The following is a 12,751-nucleotide window of genomic DNA, read 5'->3' on the forward strand; positions in this document are numbered from 1 at the left end:
GCCCGCGAGCAGGAAGCGCGGCGGCGGCGGCGGCCGCTGAGTCCCTGCCGCGGGCGGGCCAGAGACCCGGCAGCGCCCGGCTCTTCCGGCAGCAGGTGAGGGGTGCCGCCGGGCGGGCCCGGCTCCCCGGGCCCCTGAGCACTGCGCGCACCCCCGCGTGCTGCCCCAGCCATGAGCCGGCCGCCGCTGCCCAGCCCGGCCTGCGGGCCCTGGGAGATGAAGGAGAGGCTCGGCACGGGGGGATTCGGAAACGTCCTGAGGTGGCACAACAAGGTAGGGCCGGGCCCTCGCCGCCCACGCGGGCAGCCGAGCCAATGGCTGCCGCCTGTGGCGTCGCCGCGGGGGGCCGGGCCGGGAGCAGGGCCGCTCTGTGGGGCTCTGGCCTCGGCCCAGCTGCGCGATAAGCGGGCGACGCCCCTGGCTGGGCGCTGGCCAGCGCTCTGGGCACGCGGCCGCTGTTAGGGCGTGGGGGCGGGGGGGTCTTCTTCCAGGCCGCCACCTGGGCACCAACAGTGCCTCTTCCGCGCGGGGGGCGGGAGCTTGAAGAAGACCCCATGTAGCCTTTGAGGTTGGGGGCTGCTGCGTCTTCCGTGGGCCCTCGCCATACATCCTGGGGGAAATGAATTTTCCTCTCCCCGCTCTCTGCGCCCCTGCAGGAAACGGGGGAGCAGATTGCTATCAAACAGTGTCGTCAGGAGCTGAGTCTCCGCAATCGGGAGAGATGGTGTTTGGAGATACAGATCATGAAAAGGTGAGCGCTTGTCTGATTCCGCGGCCTTGGTGTCTCCAGCTGAGTGGGGCTAGATCCCCCTGGGGAAGAGTGAATCCATGGGGAGGGGTGGTAGAGAAGGTGTGGCCACTGTCAAGCACTTCCAAGATTATGTCTGTTTCCTGACATGTCTGCTCCATTGACTGGTCTGCACTGGGGAGCATGTCTTCTGCAAAGTCAGTGCTGCTGAGTTTCATTTACTTCCTTCCCTTTTTGTGCATAAGCATCATCAGTGACGTAATGCCATGCATCCGCCGAAGCGGGTCTTTGCCCGTGAAAGCTGATGCTCCAAAAATATCTGTTAGTCTACAAAGTGCCACTTGACTTCTCTTTTTTGTGTGGATATGGGCTAACATGGCTACCCCTCTGATACAGAGTGATGTGAAACAAGATTTAGTGATTTGCTGCTGTTTCTGCAGAGATTGTGGGGAAACAAAAGTGCTCATGCTGTTTGAGAGTTTTTTGTGATAATTGTACCTACAGATTTAGCTTAAATGTGAGCTCAGGTGTAAAAAGTGAATGAAAGCTGATGAAAGGTCACAAATAACTTTTATAATGTTGATGGGGTAAAAGGTGTGGAAAAGGAGACAGATTGAATTAGTCCAAATGAAAAGGCTTAGTAATATAATTTAAGCACTTTATGTGCATGTTTGATTTTTGATGTCATGCTGTCTTGTTTACCAGTCAGCAAAAGTTGATGCATTGGCAGTTAGCCTAATTGGCGGACAAAGTAATGAGAGACTGGCTGTTCCACCTGTCACCTATGTCACCCATGGGCTACCTGTAGTGCTTGTGATGAGTATGACAAACCCTTCTGCATGCAATGCTCTTCAGTTTCCGTCTGAGAGCCCGATTCAGTAATATGGGAATGTTGTGTGCTGAATGCAAGTCACATTTCTGGGGAAGTGAACGATACTTTCACGCCTTCTCTTAGGCTAAGTCCTGTAACTTGCACCCAGATCAATTCTGCTCCACTGCTGCATTTGGGGCCCATTGCTGTCCCTGGAGGCTGGGAATGCTACATGCTAGTGAGCGGCTTCATGAAGCAACTTCCTATTTGTTGTTGTTGTTCTTGTCCTGTCTTCAAGTGTCCTGCACGTGCACTCAAAGTGCTATCATTGCAGGTTACGTGGCTTTTTGTTACATGTGCAGTTTCTAGACTAACTTCCCCCACCATTTGTATTCCTGCTGAATCAGTCCCAAAGACACCAGGTGACACCCACTGTATGCAGGCTGCAATGAGCTGAAAGCAGACCTGACTTCTCATGGAGCTAGGAGCAGGCTTCTTGAAGAGATGGGGAAACTGAGACAAGTGAGCCCTTGTCCTGGATGGGGAGAGTGGATTGAGCAGGTGAAGGAAGCTTTTGAAATGCACTGGTTCTGTGTCTGAGGGGTTAATGTCCCATTGGGACCTTCTCTAATACCCGTCTGTGTGTGTGACTGTAAAGCTGTCATTTGGATGATCACTTTTCAGGATACTGGCCCTTTACATCATCCCTGGGAGGAGGCTGAGATGAGTTAATTCCAGTGATCTCATATGCCTTCCTCATTTCCTTTGCTCAGACTGAATCATCCCAATGTGGTGGCTGCCCGGGATGTCCCTGAAGGTATGCAGAACCTTGCACCCACTGACTTACCTCTGCTGGCCATGGAATACTGCCAGGGTGGAGACCTTCGCAAGGTGAGATACTGGGCTGATGATCTTGGCAGGGCAGTGACAGCTACAGGGTGAAAGCATAGGGTTTCTTTTGAAGAAACTCAGCTGTGGTGATTCAGTGGGATTTCCCCAGCCACTGCCACATAATCTTGATCTGGGGCTGTGCTTGCTTGTGCCTCCTGTCAGCAAGTGGCAGGGTTGGTACCAGATGGGTTTTTCATCCTTTTTCTGGATTTTTATTAGACACTTTCCATTTCCGCTGGCAGTGAGCAAATGTGCGTCTGTAGGATACACAAGCAAAGAGCAAAGGATGTGTCAGATATGGACAACAGGATGTGACTATGGCCCAGAACAGGCCAGGCCAGTGGGTGAACCTCTGTCCAGAAGTGATAAGCTCCCATCTGTCAGCAGGAAAAAGAACTGTTTATTTATTTTGCCTTGATATTGTTTCTGTAACTTTCATTAAAAGCTCAAATGCAGATAGTGCTCAAAGCACAGAGCTGTAATTAGGGAATCTGGCCTTTGGTTGGCTGAGCGGAGGAGGAGGTGGTTGTGGAGGGGGCTTGTCCTCCTGGAGGAGTTGGTGGAGATGATGATGATAAATTTCTCAATCTATGGAGATGAAAATGGTATTTAAAATTGTTTTACTACTTTTAAAGACCTGATCCTGTAAACACTTCCACGTGTGAGTAATGCTGCTGAATTCTGCAGAATTACTCGCATGCATGACTGTTTGCAGGATTGGGGTCCAAACTCAGGACTGGGGCACAGAGGAGATAGTTTACACTTTGTTTTGGTCTTTTGTAGTACTTGAACCAGTTTGAGAACTGCTGTGGCTTACGGGAGGGGGCCATTCTCATCTTGCTCTCTGACATTGGTAAGTGAACATAAGAGTGGTCATAGTGGGCCCATATAGCTCAAGTGTCCTATTTTCCAACAGTGGCTGGTACCACATGCTGTGAAGGGAGTGAACAGAACGGGGCAGTTATCCAGCCCCTGTCATCCTGACCTTGCAGCTTGCAGGTAGACATTTAGGGACTCCTAGAGCAGAGCAGAGGGTAGCATCCCTGACCATCTTGGCTAAGAGCTGTTGATCGACTACTTGAATGTATCTTAACTCTTTTTAACCCAGTTTTGACCTTTACAACATCCCCAAGCAATGATTCCACAAGTTAACTGCATTGTGTCAAGAAAGACTTCGTCATGTATGCTCTAAACCTGTTACCTACGAATTTCATTGGGTGATCATGTAACACAAGAGCCAGGGAAGAGATAAACAACACTTCCTTATTCACTTTCTCTACACCATTTGTGATTTTTATAGACTATCGTATCCCCCAGTAGTCATCTTTTGGCCAAGCTGAACAGTCCCAACCTTTTTAATCTCTGTTACATTTCCTTCATCAATTCTTCTTGTCCTTCTCGGTACGTTTTTTGAAATATCATGTATCTTTTGTGAGGTTGGGTGACCAGAACTGCATTGTTTCAAGGCATGAGAGCTCTTGTATAGCAGTATTACATTTACTGTATTCTCATTGATTCCTTTCCTAATTCTGTTAGCTTTTTCAACTGCTGTTGTAAGTTTCTGAAAACACCTACAAGATTTTTTCCTTGAGTGGTAACACTAATTTAGATCCCATCACTTAGTATGTATAGCTAGTATTACGCCTGCCCCTTTGCATTGATCAACACTGAGCTTTAACTGCTATTTTGATGTTCAGTGAGATCCCTTTGTAACTCTTTGCAGCTTTAGACTTTGCTACCTTGAGTAGTTCTGTATTGTCAGCAAACTGCCACTTCACCGTTTACCTCTTTTCCCAAATCGTTTGAGTATCTGAACAGCACAGGTCCCAGTACAGATTCAAGTGGAGGGACACTATTTACCTCCTCCCACTATTGAAACAGGCCATTTATGCCTATCCTTTGTTTTCTGTCCTGTAACCAGTTAGTGATCCATGATAAGACCTTTCTTTTAGTCTCTCATGACTATCTCTGGCTCTAGAGCCATGAGAGGTCTTGTCAAAAGCTGTCTGAACATCTAAATGCACTGTATTCACTGAATCACCTCTGCCTACATATTTGACAACCTGAAAGAATTGATAGATTGGTGAGGCATGATTTCCCTTTACAAAAGCCATGCTGATTCTTCCCAACAAATCATGTTCACTGAAGTATCTGAAAATTCTGTTAACAATTTCAACCTCTGGAGCCTTTTTAAAAAAAAACATCATTTCATTAGCTGTCTGCCAGACTTCGGGCATGGAGGCTGATTAAAACAATAGGTTACATACTACAGTTAGTAGTTCTGCAATTTCATATTTGAGTTCCCTCAGAACTGTTGGGTGAATGCCATCTGGTCCTGATGATTTAATACTGTTTATTGTATCAGTTTCTTTCTGTACTGACACTTTTGTTTGGAACAGTTCCTCAGATTCATTGCCTAAAAAGAGTAGTTCAGGTCTGGGTATCTCCCTCGTAAGAATCTTGGTTACATAGTCTGCAGTGAAGACTGATGCATTCCTTCAGCTTCTCCTCAATGGCCTTTTCTTCCTTGAGTGCTCCTTCACTACTTCAATGATCTAGTGCTCCCACTGACTATTTTGCAGGTTTTCTGCTTCTTATCTACTTACAAAGGATTTTGCTGTTAATGGCTTTTGATAGTTACTTCTCATATTCTTTGAGTCTGCCTAAAGTTTCTTGGTGGCCGGAGGGCCTGCCACGCTCCCCGCTTTGGAAGAAGCTATTTCAGAACCATGAGTCCTTGCCAGCTGGGGAAAATCAGTCAGTGACCCTGGGAGTGTTCACTTTATATAAGTGTCTCATACCACTCTCCTTCCTGCCTTCCTCAGCAAGCCTCCCTAGAAGGGAAATGGCCTCTCTGACTTGTCTCTTTGACACTGGGATGTGGAAAGTAACATGTTTCCTTTCCCAGCAAAAAGCTTTCCTGGGAGGTGCCATGCAGGTTGAGAAAGTTCCAACTAGTATTCCTTGTAGGGATTCCCGGATGCAGCCCATCATCAGGGCGCGGGCAGGCCCCTAACTTCTGCACTGACTTACATCATCATCCTGTCATCTGAGATAGATGAGAATGTAGACCGACATGATAGCACTTGTTGTTTGAACAGACCCCATTTCCCAAACATAGCTCACCCCCAGCACAACCAGTTTCTGCTCCTCAGGCACGAGTATTTAGGGACTATGGGCAGGTGCACCTCAGAGATCTCAGCTGTTGTGGTGAAGTGTTGGAAGTAGCCATCTCCGGGCAGCCAGGTGCCCATCCACAGGGAGCTCTCCAGGTTAGAACCAGGACCTTGGTTTGCCCCTTGAAGCACATGAGGCCATTCCAGCAATGGTGCCAAGGTGTAACTTTCTCTCACTAGCTCACTTGTGGAATGGCTCAAGCCGCGTGAGCTGTGCTAGTAGAAGCTCCAGTGGCAGCTCTGATGCACTGTTAATCTGTAACTTTGTGGGGAAGTGTCTTGTTGTGAGGGGGCTTTCTGTGTTACAGTCATGAGATGGCTGGCATGAAATGAGGTGTTTATGGCTCTTGCGTAGTGTTTAAGCCATGCCTGCTAAGCTGGTGTCGGCTGGGAAATGAGCAAGAGCATCAGCAAGTTGCTCTTCCAGGGGGCCACAAAAGCTGGACAGAACTTATTCCTGCCCCTCACTCTGAGTACCTCTGGCTCAGGGACAGCTTCTTTTGGCCTCTCCTGAGCTTGTTCTTGGCCCAGGGCGACGCTGGCAACAGCAGTGGGTGTAGTCATGCTGAGAGCACAAGCAGTGAAGGGAGCAACTTCAGGTCTGATAATCCCAGGCTCTGACCCTGGGTAGTTAGCAATGTTTCCCCCTTCTGGTGCAGTACTGCTTATGACCCATCTAAAACCCTGCATGTGACCATGCTGGGGATTAGTCAGTGCCCAAAGGATTCTCCCTAAAGTCAGGTTGGGTAGACTGATGCTTGTAGGGGAAGCTGGGGACCTTGGATTCTCTTCTGTGCTCTGTGATGTGGAGGGAGCGGGAAAAGAGTCCCTTTAAGTCACTGCTGGGAAATGGTGCTGCAGGCTAGCAAAATGTTCCTAGCCCCTTCCTTATAGACAGTTGGAGCAAGCTGTGTCCACACCTAATGGCTGCAGGATTTCGCTCAGGGATTGGAGTGGATAAGCATGAAAAATCCAGGCTTTAGTCCCAGTTCTCCATCCAGCGTTAGTTTCTCTTTGCACAAAGAGGTGGAGCGGAGACACCTTCCCCACTTCTTTGTGTCACTCCATATCCTGGGCTGATCCTGTTGGGTGAGTATAGGTGGTATGTATATATACCCGCCAGACATGACTGTCCCCAGGTCATCTTCCGCCCTTGGCAGCTGTGAGGCAAGAAGGTTCAAATGCCAGCTGTTAGGGGTAGAAGCAGTCCCTGGTTGAGAGGACGGCAGCCAGCCCAAGAAGGAACTACAATGCAGACCTGACCTGACACAGTGGCTGCTGGCCTCACTCCCACCTGGCTGCCTCATTTCCTCTGCTGGAGCTCCCTTTGGTATCTGTCTTCTGTGGGGATGCCAGGAGACGCTAGACTGGGCTACGGCTGGGGTTAGTGAGGGTTTTCCATGGAGCGGATGAACCTTTCATGTCCGCAAAGAGAGCTGCTGCCAACAAAACACACTCTGCTCCCTAGTTGAGAAGCAGCACCCACCCCCTGCCCTTCCTACTTCAGGGTATAGCATTTTGCATGTGGTATCAGGGCCAGACCTTCTCATTGCACTGCATCCCCGAGCATGTCTTCCCTCTGAGTCCTGCTTGCCGCGTGCATGCAGCCTTAGACCCTTTAGAGTAGTGCTGGGAGATGTTGGTTGTGCTGAGTAACAGCGGGCTCTCTCTCTGCTTCTCAGCCTCTGCTCTCAGGTACCTTCATGAGAACAGGATCATCCACAGAGACCTGAAACCTGAGAACATTGTCCTACAGCAAGGAGAACAAAGGGTGAGCAGCAGCTGGGGATTTCGGAGAGTAAGGGAGGAAACGTGAAAGGGCGTGTGTGACAAAGTGAATCACTAGGAGTTGAAGAGCGCTCCCAAGCTGAAATGACTAGCCCTGTCTGAGCGAGATACTGTCTGAAAGGTGGTGGTGGGTGCATCTTGTAATCCTGGATATTTATCCAGATTGCTAGTAATTTCTCTCAATGTCCATGTACCATGAGCTGTATCCTTCTCTTCCCCCACCCCCTTACAGATTGGGAAGTGAGGCTGAGCGGAGTTGACTCCACCCACGTGAGACTCAGGGCTTGTCTACACGGGGGTTATTTTGTGGAAAAAAAACCAAAAACCTTTTTCCCCAGAGGGTGACCTTGCGTCCTCCTGACAAAGCTTGTTACTTTGGAGTAACAGGGCTTTTAACTCAAAATAGTAACTCCACTAAAATGAATTACTTTTGCCAACCTCACTTCCCTTTCACATTCAAAATTGACTGTGCGTGCTAAGCAGAGGTAATTGTGGCTTAATTGGCCTGCAGGGAGGCATCCCATCATTGCTCTTATTTCAGAATTGGTCTCTAGTGTGAACGCTCAATTTCAAAATGCTCTGGCAGTGCAAACCCTTTTCAGAAATAACTTATTTCAATGTTAGAACATCGAAATAAATTATTTCTGAAAATCTGTGCAGTCAGATTTGTGTGGAAATTGCCTGGAGGGGGAATGGATGGAGTTTTCCTGGTATACAGACAGATACCAGCTATCGCTGCCTCTGTGATGCTTTACTGTTGTGCAGAAACAAATCCCAGGAGGCATTAAATACCCTCCGTAACGAGTCCTGGTTGTGTGACGAGATATGTGGCTGGGCAGTTTTACTGCTGCGGACTGCCAGTCCAAGCAGGATTATTTAGACCTCGCTTTCCTGTGAGGGTAGGGGACTTGACTTGATAACCTCTTGAGTCCCTTCCAGTTTTAGTATTCTGTGCTTCCCATTCAGGGCACTGCAGGGATCGCACGTGACACGTCAGGTTCAAAGCAGTGTTAAGCCATCTCCATGCTCTTCTGAGCCTGGGGTCAGGTTGAATCTCAACATACACTAGAGTAACTAAGGAAGGTTCCTGTAAGGGCTCTGCCCATGTGAGTATTCCCCACACTTGATGGCTATGGCAGTGTTGTGCCAGCAGAGGCACAGGTTGGCCATTTCTCTTTCTTCTCTTCAAGGGAGCAGTGACCACCCCCATAGGAAATAGAAATAAACTCCTTTTCAAAGGCCAATGATCTCTCTCCTAGGAAACTCTCTCCAGTCAGACTGGGCTATGTTGTAAGCCAGCAATAGTATCTCTGGCTCGTAACAACCCTGGGAGCTGCTGTATCTCAGGCCAGGCAAGAGCCCAGCACTGTCTTTTGCCCAGCAGAAGTGCTTGCCCTCATTACAGAATGTGTTTTCAGTGCTCTTACTCCCTGCTGCCTCTCCCTTAGTTAATACACAAGATCATTGACCTGGGCTATGCTAAGGAGTTGGACCAGGGCAGTCTGTGCACTTCCTTCGTTGGGACACTGCAGTACCTGGTAAGGAGTGTATTGAGCTTTGTCTGGTGTGACCAGCAAGGTCTCTGGGGCAGAGCAGCAGGAGGGAGCAGGCAATGTAAGATGGCTGGGAGTGGTGGGGAGAGAGAAGTCCCAACCATACAAGCATGGATGTGTTTGGGATAAAGGTATTGAAGTAAAAGAACCGACTGCATTGTTGCTCTTTATCAGTGTTTGGATTTTCATGTTTTATTGCTAACTTTCTGTTGTGTAGAGGGTATGAGTGCTGTTAACACATAGGACTGGCTCAGAGGCATTAAGGGTCCCGAGTGATAGAACCAGTGCTTTTTCTGTGCTGGTACTTGCTGGTACTGAGTACCGGCACCTCGGCCTCCCTCGCCATGGGCAGTAGATCACTTTGCATGATCTTTCCATGGCAATGCATGAACAGCCTAGAAGACAAATGCAGTTGAGGTTCTAGGAGAAGAGTGGTGTAATCTTTAATCTGTGTTGGCTGGTCCAGGCTCCGGAGCTGCTGGAACAGCAGAAATATACAGTAACGGTGGATTACTGGAGTTTCGGCACTCTGGCGTTTGAATGCATAACAGGTTTCAGACCATTTCTGCCCAACTGGCAGCCTGTGCAGTGGTGAGTAATTGGGGACCACATGGGGGGAAGAAGTCTCTGGGATCCAAACCACTCTCCTGTTTTTGTGGTGTTTAGAGAAGGGCCTCTCAATTTTAGAATTAACCTTTCTCTAAATCATGGCCTACTAGGGATTTGAACTTGAGCATTGTGAGAGTTTTCCTGGCTTCAAACTCTTGGCTGTCATGTAGCCTGGGTGGTGCAAGGACTGGTAGAATTAGTATCTCACCCCTCACATTAGGATGGGGAGTTGATCCCTTAACATGGCAGCCAACTCAACACTCTCCGGTAATCTTCCCTTCCTCTTTGGGACAGACTAGCTTATTTATGGGACCATTGGGATTGAGTCTCTTTGAGCAAACAGTTAACCTGGAGCACCATCAGTGTATCTGCTCTCAGGTTTTATGCCGGTTGGATGTTTTGCAGGGGGGTTGCGGTTAAGTTACCTGGGACAGGTTTTGTAAACCTGTATTTTTGAGCAGCACCTCTGCATTGGGAAATAGCTTAGAGGAGGCTAATGTGTGTCCTGGGAAGGGAGAGGTGCAGTTCTGAGCATGCAGAGGGATCACAGAATCTTTACTTTGTCAATGTATGGCTCGAACTCTTCAGGCACACAAAAGTACGACAGAAGAGCGAGAAGGATATTGTTGTCTGTGAAGACTTGGCTGGAGAAGTGAAATTTTCTAGCAGTTTACCATATCCTAATAATTTAAACAGGTGAGGCATACAACCCAAATGCACTCATGGGGATAAGGGGAGGTGTTTCCTCCTGGGAGCAGGAAGGGGTTTGTTTATATTACCATGCTGATCTGATGAGAAGTGTAATGCTCAGTGCACGTGATACCATCAGGCTGAAGTTTCCATAGGTGAAAACAGGAGCACTCTTTTAGCCTGCTGTTCGAAGTTCCATGCTCCTTTCCCTGTTCTCCGGCTAAGAGATTAGAGGGAGGTCTGAGCTTTGGATCTCTTTTAGATGCCAAGTGGTAGGTCCAGTTGAAACACATCTATCTTCTCTGGTTTCTTCCCCATAGCATTTTGGCTGAGCGGATGGAGAAATGGCTGCAGCTCATGTTAATGTGGCATCCACGGCAGAGAGGGACTGACCCTGTTTATGGGCCCAATGGCTGTTTCAAGGCATTGGATGATATACTGAACCTAAAGGTGAGTCTTGGGACTGGAATTTCCTAGACAGATCAGTGTCCAGAGAGTGATGCTTATGTTAGCCTGTGAGAGGGATGCCTGAGTCTTGGGGCTAGGGAAGGATGTGAGGAAATCCTGTTAAGATGGGAGAGTCTGGTTTGTAAGAAGGAAAAGCTCTGGTCTGAGCAAGTGTGTCAGCAAGAGTGAGTTTCTGGTACTAAATAACAGTAATCCTACTTAACTCTCACACAGTTCTTTTATCAGTGGGTGCCACAGATGGTACTGTTATACGCCGCAGATCAGCTCTTCATTTGGGGTGGCATCACACAGTTGTCTAGTAGAGCGAAGAGTTGTGACACAAAGATGGAGAGGCCCCAAGTTGGGAAGCTCCTTCGGTACTGGCCTGTGTTGCTGTGTGAGAGCCTGAATAAACAATCTGTACAATCTGGTCCTTCTGTCACCTTCAGAAATGTAGGACTGTCAAGTCCATTCCTTGGTGTTGAGGCAGGATCAAGTAAACGCAGACTATCCCTGACAGGTGCTTGTCAAACCTGTTCTTAAACATCTCGCGTGATGGGTTCCACAGCCTCACTTGGAAGCCTGTACCAGTGTTTCACCACCCTGAGAGAACATTTTTCCTAATATCCAACTTCAGTCTCCCCTTGCTGCAGATAAGACCATTATTACTTCTCCTACTTTCAGTGCACATGGAGAATAATTTGCCAACATCCTCTGTGTAACAGCTCTTAACATATTTGAAGACTGTATCAAGTTCCTCCAAGTCGTCTTTGGTCTCAAAATTAAATCTACCCAGTTTGTTAACCTCTCCACCTAAGTCAGGTTTTCTAAACCTTATGTAATCGTTGTTGCTCTCCTGGACTTTCTCCAGTTTGTCCACATCTTTACTAAAGTGTGGCAGCCAGAATTGGATCCAGTAGCTCAGCTTGGACCTTTCCAGTGCCAAATGCACTGGGACAATTACTTTGATACTCCTGTTAATACAGTCCACAATTTTGTAACTGCATCACATTGTTGATACGTAATTTATGGTCTAGAATAATTCACAGGGTAGTACTATGTAACTAGTTATTCCCTGTTCTGTAATTGTGCATTTATTTTCCTACTAAGTGAAATATTTTTGAGCTTACTGCTATTGAATTTCATTTTGTGTATTTCAGACTAATTTGTCAAGACGATTTTGAATTCTAATCCCTTCCTTGAAAGTGCTTTAAACCCATTCCATCTTGATGTAATCCACAAATTCCGTAAACAGACGGCTCACTCTAGCATCCAAGTAAAATACTGAACAGTACTGGACCTAGGATTGACCCTCTGCAGTGTGAATTCACTAGATATGACCTCCCCATTTGACAGCAAACCATTGATAACTTTTTTGAATACTGTCTCTCTGCTGTTTATGCACCTCTCTTATAGTAACTTCATCTAAGCTACATTTCCCTAATGAAGACTGAAGTGAAACAGGCATTCAGTTCTTTAGCCTTCTTGCTGTCATCTGTTACTAGCTTTCTTTCCCCACTACGTACAGAATCTACACTATCCCTTTTTTTAATTTCTACGGTAGCTATTTGCAATTGTGCTTTTGTTCCTACGCACTTGTGCTATTCTCTGTACCCCTTATTTAGCATTTTGTCCGTGCTTCCACTTTTTTTTTTTATAATACTCCTTTTTTTATTTCAAGTAATTTTAGAGACTTCTGATGGAGTCAGTGCCCTCTTTAATATTCCTCCCATTTTTCTTTCATATCCCAATAGTTTGTAGTTATGCATTTAGTAGTGTCTTCTTGAGGAAACTGCCAGTTTTCCTGAACTTGTTTCACCCTTGGATTTTCTTCCCATGGTGACTTAGCAATCCGTTCTGAGGTTTTTGAAGCCACAAGGGGACCTAGACTTACTGGAAGCTGTCACTTGGTAACAATCAAAGGAAAAGTACTTGGGAAAATGACCAAGGGAAAATTAGCAATGGATTAGGTGGGATGGGGTATGTTTGACATGTGGAAGGACTTTGGCTCCCCCCTAGCCAACTGAGGAGAAACATT

At 47.4% G+C, this 12,751-nt stretch overlaps 1 protein-coding gene across 2 annotated transcripts in view; it reads left to right on the forward strand.

Annotated features, from left to right (window-relative positions):
• The window catches only part of IKBKB (inhibitor of nuclear factor kappa B kinase subunit beta), a 21,014-nt gene continuing 8,263 nt past the window's right edge, over positions 1 to 12,751 (forward strand). The window contains exons 1-9 of one of the 2 annotated variants that reach the window (XM_074981764.1): positions 1 to 273; positions 657 to 751; positions 2,333 to 2,450; positions 3,234 to 3,303; positions 7,309 to 7,397; positions 8,863 to 8,952; positions 9,434 to 9,558; positions 10,165 to 10,272; positions 10,587 to 10,716. In XM_074981764.1, coding sequence (XP_074837865.1) covers positions 172 to 273; positions 657 to 751; positions 2,333 to 2,450; positions 3,234 to 3,303; positions 7,309 to 7,397; positions 8,863 to 8,952; positions 9,434 to 9,558; positions 10,165 to 10,272; positions 10,587 to 10,716 — 927 coding nt within the window. In that variant the 5' untranslated portion in view covers positions 1 to 171. Of the gene's footprint in view, positions 274 to 656; positions 752 to 1,763; positions 2,121 to 2,332; positions 2,451 to 3,233; positions 3,304 to 7,308; positions 7,398 to 8,862; positions 8,953 to 9,433; positions 9,559 to 10,164; positions 10,273 to 10,586; positions 10,717 to 12,751 lie in introns of those variants that run through there. The other variant, XM_074981765.1, reaches the window with a different exon arrangement.

The sequence above is a fragment of the Carettochelys insculpta genome, chromosome 31 (assembly GCF_033958435.1).
Source record: "Carettochelys insculpta isolate YL-2023 chromosome 31, ASM3395843v1, whole genome shotgun sequence".
NCBI classification, from domain to species: Eukaryota; Metazoa; Chordata; order Testudines; family Carettochelyidae; genus Carettochelys; species Carettochelys insculpta.